At 36.9% G+C, this 7,855-nt stretch overlaps 1 protein-coding gene across 1 annotated transcript; it reads left to right on the top strand.

The window, feature by feature from the left end:
- The first annotated feature begins 4,262 nt into the window (after window positions 1-4,262).
- Window positions 4,263-7,326, top strand: LOC132286943 (pectate lyase-like). Its single transcript, XM_059789388.1, has 4 exons — window positions 4,263-4,501; window positions 5,228-5,882; window positions 6,714-6,956; window positions 7,102-7,326. The coding sequence occupies exons 1-4, from the start codon at window positions 4,263-4,265 to the stop codon at window positions 7,324-7,326; spliced, it is 1,362 nt and encodes a 453-aa protein (XP_059645371.1).
- The last annotated feature ends 529 nt before the right edge of the window (window positions 7,327-7,855 follow it).

The raw sequence follows: 7,855 nt of genomic DNA, 5'->3' as shown, positions 1-7,855 counted from the left end.
TTAGCTCAATTGATTGTACCTCCCTAATGAAAAGAATCACTGCAAGAGTGAAGATGTGGACTTCCAGATTTTTCTCATTTGTAGGGAAAGTTGTCCGTACTAAATCTATAATGTGTTCCATGCAATCTTATTGGGCTCAAACCTTTATTTTACTTAAGATGGTTATTGAGGAGGTCAACCAAATTTTGAAGAGATTTTTGTGGTCTGATCATGAACTAAAGAAATCATGTGCTAAGGTGGCTTGGGAGGTGGTCTTTAGGCCTAAGATTAATGGTGTGTGGGCTTGGGAGGTGGCTTGGACGTATAGATATTTGATCAAGAATATAAGCTTTTGGACTATTAAACCTTCAGCTCTAAGCTCAGGTTTTTGGAGAAGGTTGTTGAAGTTAAGGGATATGGCAAGGGCCTTGTAAAGCATAGGGTGCGGAAAGGTACTAACACAATGATGTGGCTTGATTACTGGCTGTTAAATAGGCCATTAGTGAACTACCATAACCTTAATGATGGAAAAATTCTTCAACTAGACTTGAGAGTCAAAGTTAATAGTCTAATTTCTTTTAATCATTGGGTTGTTCCAGTATCATTTGCTCACGTACCATTTTTCCAATCACAAACCAGTTACAAGAATTACGAGCCTCATCAATGAGCTGGACACATTCAGTTGGGTACCTTCACCAAATAATAACTTCTCCCTTGCCCATACTATTAAATACTTTCTCCCCCCCACATTTATCTTCCCTTAGCACCACACTATTTGGTTTAAGAATCATATCCCTAAGCACAGTTTTATTGCCTGGCTTGCCATAAAGGGTAAATTAAGTACACTTGTTAGGAAAGCTATAAAGCACAAGCATCACACTAATGCTTGCTAACAACGAGTCTCTAGATCACTTATTTTTTCAATGTAACTTATCAAGGATGATTTGGTCCTTTGTTCAGCACACAATAGGGTTTTACATCCAACTTTCTAGCTAGAAGGATTTAATTGCATGCTGTACAGCAAACTGGAGGTCCAAAATCTTTCTTATGCATAAGCTACTTCTCTCTGCCGCAGTTTCTTTCATATGGATAGAGAGGAACAATAGAGTTTTCAGAAATTCTTCATCAACCACTACCTCCATCATTGACCAGATAAAGAGGTGTATCAAAGGAAGACTTGCTTCAATCACCCTAAAAAGAACTTTTGATTTGAGGGATATTCGTAAAGCTGAGGATTTGCAGAGACTTTTCAATGAAGGTTGTAGATTTGCCAATGCTTAGACTCCTGTATTTGACTAATTAGTGCATCTGTCAATGGGTTGTCCATCTGTGCTTGGTGCAGCATACTTGTTCTTTGATATTTGTTTGATCAAAAGCTTCTGTTGTCTAGCTTGTTGAAGAGGTTGCAGCTGGAAGCTGTGAGTCAATCTTTCTCTCTGTAATTGTTTGTCTGGCCTGTTGTTTAGGTTGTTAATATGTAGGGCTTGTGTGTTAGTGTTGTTTTGTTCCTGCCTAGGCATCTTGTTAGTCCCACTGGGATATCCATGTAAATTCTCTCCCCATCTTAATACAAGCTTACACTTTAACAAAAAAAAAAAAAAAAAAAAATTTGGTGCGAGGGGTTGCATTGGAAGGATGCACCTCTGGTGTTCCAGTTATCGTGTTGATTATAAACTCAAGTGAACCATATATATTGTGTTTATTTGATTTATATTTTGTTAATATTATTTAAATTCACATTATTTGAGAAGAAAAGAGTATGTTAGTTGAAACTTTTGAGACATTTGAGTAAACTAAACATGACTAGCTCTGAAGATTCAAAATTATTTAAGGGTAAAATTGAAATATATTAATAAAATATTTAAAACTTAAAAACACTCACCATGCTATGCGATAAGCGATTAGCGACCTCCATGACGCTTAAAATTTTTGCTTGGTTTAAGCCGTGCGAAATAGTTGTGGTAGGCTAAATCGTAAAAAAACACACTTATTTTTATAAATCACTTATCGTGTTCTTTGTTAAGTGTTCAACGACGTTATCAAATAGGTCCTAAGTTTTCCTTCCTATTCTAGAAACTTAAATACCAATGGACAATATTAAATCCCACTAAATAAGATTGAAAATTCACGAATTATACTGTCAGTTAAACCGCAAATGGACAAGTATAATCCCAACCCATGATAATCACATTGCAATCCAAATTTTTAAAAATAAAGTGCATACGATCACAAAAGATAATTTTTAGGGTTAATTACACTCACACCCTTTGGGGTTTGCGTTATTGACAGACAGATGATAGTTGGCCTTTTTTTGAACACTCACACTCCCTGTCAGAAATTGCTACCAAACAGTCCCTAAAAAGGTATAAAAAGACGCTATTGCCTTTCAATAGAATAATAATTTTTTAATCCAAAATATCAGAATATTTACATGACCGAAATACCCCATCATTATTTTCCACATGTTTTAGGGCACCTATCTCGCCCTCACCTACCACCACTGCCCCCAAAAAAACATGGCCGCCACTACCGCCATCTCTCAACCTCCTATAAACCATCACCACCACAGCCTCTGCACTTTCTCCTATCACGACCACCCTGTGAAACCGCCACCTTGAACGTAATCGGAGAAATCGTTGTTCTAGTCGGTGTAGAAGACGAGCAATATGGTATGATGTGGAGTTCTATGTTAGTCCAGATTGCATTGAATTTGGGCCCTGTAAGTCTCAGATTGTCATTGTCGAAGGGATGGGGATGGTATTGTGGGGTTGGATCATTCCTTTTTCGGACCCAACTGCCATGGGAATGGGCTCACGCACCCCTCCGTCGGCACGTAGGCTTGCACCCACTTGTGCGCTTCATCTTCTTCCCCAGCGAACCCAGAAGAAGCTCTATTTCCCTTTCGCCACTAGCAACCAATGTTGGAATATCGTTGCAACGATTTTTCCACTACAAAATTAGTTTTATACCTAGTGCACGTTCTTCCGGGCCACACCATCTTGATCAATCGTCACCACCCCACTACTTCAACCACCACCGCCGCCGCTACTCAACCGCTTCCACCATAAGAACACAGAAACTCAAATAATTCACCACCAGTTTAACGTTAACCAACCAACCATGAACTTCTCTAAACGTGTTAGAAATTCACAAAATTTATAGAATTTTAGAATTGCAGATCTACATATATATATATGTATATGTATATGTGTATATATATATATATATGCGAGACTCCGTGTGATTCTCTCTCTTAATATGCGGATTTGAGAGATTTATATATATATGCGGATGTGAGACTCCGTGTGAGTCTCTCTCTCACACACACACACACACACACACACACATATATATATATGAGATTTATTCTTACATGTATGTGGATTTTGATTTGTACATGTGTGGATTTGGATGGTGATTACGCTGGATTTGATGATGTATATATGGGTGGTGGTGGGGATGTGGAGTGGTGATGGTGGTGGTTGTGTTACCAAGGGTTTGAAGTTGGATTTCACTCACATTTTTTACTCACATTTTTTTTGCATATAAGGGTAGTTTGGTCTAATTAATGAATTATAAAGGTTAAAAATTTAATTTTACGGTTCAAACAAGTCCACTATCAAGTCAAAGGGCAATATTGTCAATTCACCGTATCAAATGTGGCAGAGGGGTGCCTTTGTTAACTTTGTCAAATCTGAGGGGTGGTCAATGTTAAAAAATGAGCTAACTTTCATTTGACTGTCAATAAGGTAAACTTCAGGGGATGTCATTGTAATTAACCCTTATTTTTATTTACTTAAAATTTTCAACAATTTGTATATCAAATAATGCCTGTGTAAGCAAGTTTAATTAAATTGCAAGTAAATAGTACTTTGGTCTTGAGTTTTTTTTTTTTTTTTTTTTTTTTTAATTCCAAATATTACTTTGGTAGTTTAGTAATGGTGACAACAACAACTAAATGATAGCAACAAATAGACAAGTACAAACTTACTCCATCTTGATTGTTAATTGATGGATGGTAACTATAGTCTATAGTTAATCTAATGAATAACAGTAATCCCATAATGAAAGCATAGTTGTTGCATTACTTTGTTATAGTAACAACATTAATTCCCTAACAACTCATTCAAGTTGTATTATTAGAAAACTCACCCCATTCTTCCCGCCGTATAAACTCTCCCTCTCTCAACAATTTGAGCCATCCCCAACCCAAGCCAATCGAGTCATTGTCCAGTACGTGGTTCGCTTGTGGATGCAAAAAAAGAAAGACTTGCACAACAACAATGGCTTTCATTACTAGCAATTCAAATAATATTCTCTTTTTTTTCTTGTGCTTGGCTTCAATAGTGCCTAGTTTACGTGCCCACGTCAAAGAATTCGATCAGTATTGGCAAGTCAGGGCCAAGGAAGCCCTTGATGATTACTGGCAAATCAGGGCCAAGGAAGCTCATCTAGCCACCCTCGATGCACATCATCCAAATCCAGAGGAAGTCACTGATCATTTCAACATGCATGTCGCCGAGTGAGTTAAAATTCTCATACTTTTTTATAGGTTAATTGCCAAAAAAAAAAAAAAAAATCTCTCAACTTTTACGATTTTGCAAATACCTACCCGGTGATGCATCTAACCTCTCGGTTTGAAAGTTGCAACTTACTCCCTATTGTTAAGATGTCGTTAAAATATATTTAACTTATCATTTTACCCTTCAGGAAATAAAATAAATAAATTGTAAAATGACCACAAAAACACTAAATGACAAAATTAACGATATATAGATGTGTAAAAGAAATATGAATACCGGTTGATTTATGAATCTAAAAATGATTAAAGGTTATTTTAATTAATAAAGAAGGGTATTATAGAGATTTCAGATTAAAAAATATATCAATTTTCTGTCACTATTATAATGGTACGCAAATGCAAATGACTTGTAGGTATTAGCATATTTTTGGAACAAAAAATGACAAACATCATGAATTAAATTTCATGAACTTTATCGCGTTGCAACTGTTTTGTTAGTCGTTTCATTGAATTTCATAATCTTTATCATAAAAGACGTGGCAACAGTTTTGTTAGTCGTTTTGTGCAAAAACTAAAGCCCATAGAGCTCTCTACAAAATCGTGAAAGTTGGAGGAGGGATCATTTACCGGATAGAACTCGCCTTGTGAAAGCATCATCTTGATAATATTATATATATCATAAATGTACTTAATGCCTTTCTTTTTTATGCTTTGAATTTTTTTTAGGGCATTAGTTGGTGGTACTAATAGCACAAGGAGGGGCCTTAGAAAACATAGAGGCAAATGCAAGGCGACGAACCCCATTGACCGGTGTTGGAGGTGCCGCCCTGATTGGGCTACTAACCGGAAGAGGCTGGCCGACTGCGTGCTTGGCTTTGGGCGCAACACCACCGGTGGAAAGTACGGGGAGTACTATCTGGTAAATGATCCCTCGGACGATGATATGCAGAATCCCAAGCCCGGAACCCTTCGCTATGCTGTGATCCAGGAGAAGCCTCTGTGGATCATTTTTTCGCGGTCTATGACTATCAGACTCAATCAGGAACTCATCATGACGAGTCATAAGACGATTGATGCTAGGGGAGTGAACGTCCATATTGCATATGGTGCAGGCATTACCATCCAATATGTCAAGAACATCATCATCCATGGACTTCGCATTCATGACATTGTTCCAGGAAGTGGTGGTATCATCAGAGATTCTGAAAACCATTTTGGTTTAAGAACCAGAAGTGATGGTGATGCGATATCCATTTTTGGTTCGAGCAAAGTCTGGATTGATCATGTTTCCATGTCCAACTGCACAGATGGTCTCATTGATGCTATTATGGGCTCAACTGCAATTACCATCTCCAACTGCCATTTCACTCGCCACAATGAGGTAATTATATATATAATGTGATCAAATAGTAAAATTGGACAACGAGTGACAGAATATGAGTAAAATTTTAAACACATCATGAAAGTTAGAACATTTTTATTTTTAACTCTCGTGGATAGTCTAGTGGTTAAAGCTAGGATGTCAAGGGGCGAATCATAAATTCGGACGTCTTGAGTTTGGCTCTTTTTAGACACAAAAACACTCGGGTTTAAATAATATGTATGATTTGCAGATAATTGGACATATCCCAGATTTACTTTGCAACCATAAGTCAAAAAACCCAATGGCTGGTTCTAAAAATTATGAAAATTAGAGAAGATGGTTATTTGGTTGCTTATTACTTATTAAGTTTGTATTATTATTATTATTATTTAGAGTTTTAATTCAAACGCAGTCATATTTTTAAGTTTACAAATTATCATTCTTCCTAACCCGTGCAACCATTGGTCGGTGGTGGTTGTGATCGACCTTTTACGATTTCAAATCCTTTCCCAGACACAACACGATTAAAGAGAGGATAAAGATCAACTCACATGAGGTGGGATCTACTCTACCGACCATGTATCATGGAGAGTGATTAATTTTCACCCTTTTTCCCATGCAAAGGGTATATATGATTCTAATTCGACATTTTACCTCAAAACAAAGTATCGTAAAATGATTCAAAAAAATTACATAAACAAATAGTATGGTAATTTGTTATGATGACGCAGCTAAAAAATTATATTATTGGCCTTTGTCATATATTTATATATATGTACGTATGTGTGTGTATATAAATAATATACATAATGTGTGATCATGAAATTAATGATGCATGTATGCATGCAGGTGATGTTGTTTGGTGCAAGTGATGAGTACTCGGATGATGCAAAAATGCAAATTACAGTGGCATTCAACCACTTTGGACATGGTTTAACACAAAGGATGCCAAGATGTAGATGGGGGTTTGTCCATGTTGTGAACAATGACTACACTCATTGGCTCATGTACGCCATTGGTGGTAGCTCTCATCCTACCATCATCAGCCAAGGCAATCGATTCATTGCCCCTCCTGATAATAATTGTAAACAGGTATTTAATTAAGCATAAAATATTACCATTACATGATTTATGCATGCACAAACACACACACACACACACATATGTATATATATATAGCGCTCAATGAAATGTTACACATTGGAGTATAAGTTTTGGTGTGCATATATGGTTTCAGGTGACCATGAGGGTCGCTGCTCCGGAGAGTGAGTGGAGGAATTGGCAATGGAGGTCAGAGGGAGATCTGATGATGAATGGAGCCTACTTTGTTGAATCTGGGGCACCACTCAAAAATAAACCATTCTCAAGGTTGGATATGATCAAAGCCAAGTCAGGGACAGAGGTAACCAGACTCACCCGCAATGCCGGAGCGCTAAACTGCTATCCAAACAGCCCTTGTTAACGCAATACATTTTTGTTCTTTTCATTTTTGGTCTTCAATCTTTTCCTTTTGAGATGGATGTGAAGCCTAACAATATTGACATTACAACTTATATAGGTTAGGCAAAGAAAAAGGAGGAGGATTGAAATAGAAAATTGTTATGGTGGTTGTTTTTCTTTTTATCCTTTTTGTTATTTGGCCTTTTGAGCTAGGAGGAAAAAACAAATAAACATGACATATGATCGACATTCGAAGGTACTATCTCCTCGTGCTTCGTAATGAAGAAGAAGATTCTGTCATACACTACATAGTGTTTCAACATGTAACGGTTCTCTTTATTTTCATGTTTGGGCTGTCTTGGCGTTGGGCCTGTAATCTCTTGGGCTGTCTCTTGCTTGGTTAGCCTCGGCTAACTTACACGGTACACCTTTTAGTTTATCAATAAATTTAACTATCTTTAGGAAAAAAAAAAATTCTCTCGTACACTGTACATGAAACATATAATGGTCTGTAGCATAAATCAAGGAGGAAACAAATTACTGAAATTACA

The sequence above is a fragment of the Cornus florida genome, unplaced genomic scaffold, assembly GCF_030987335.1.
Source record: "Cornus florida cultivar Cherokee Brave unplaced genomic scaffold, ASM3098733v1 CherokeeBrave_3.0.0_Hap2_Chr02, whole genome shotgun sequence".
In the NCBI taxonomy this organism is placed as follows: domain Eukaryota; kingdom Viridiplantae; phylum Streptophyta; class Magnoliopsida; order Cornales; family Cornaceae; genus Cornus; species Cornus florida.
This window is presented reverse-complemented; position numbering and strand designations above follow the sequence as displayed.

Bases quoted from the DNA above. Each gene is read 5' to 3' on its own strand.
- LOC132286943 (XM_059789388.1), top strand. From the start codon at position 4,263: ATGGCTTTCATTACTAGCAATTCAAATAATATTCTCTTTTTTTTCTTG. The intron at 5,883-6,713 runs GTAATTATATAT...GTATGCATGCAG, and splicing joins ATTTCACTCGCCACAATGAG to GTGATGTTGTTTGGTGCAAG. The intron at 6,957-7,101 runs GTATTTAATTAA...ATATGGTTTCAG, and splicing joins CTGATAATAATTGTAAACAG to GTGACCATGAGGGTCGCTGC.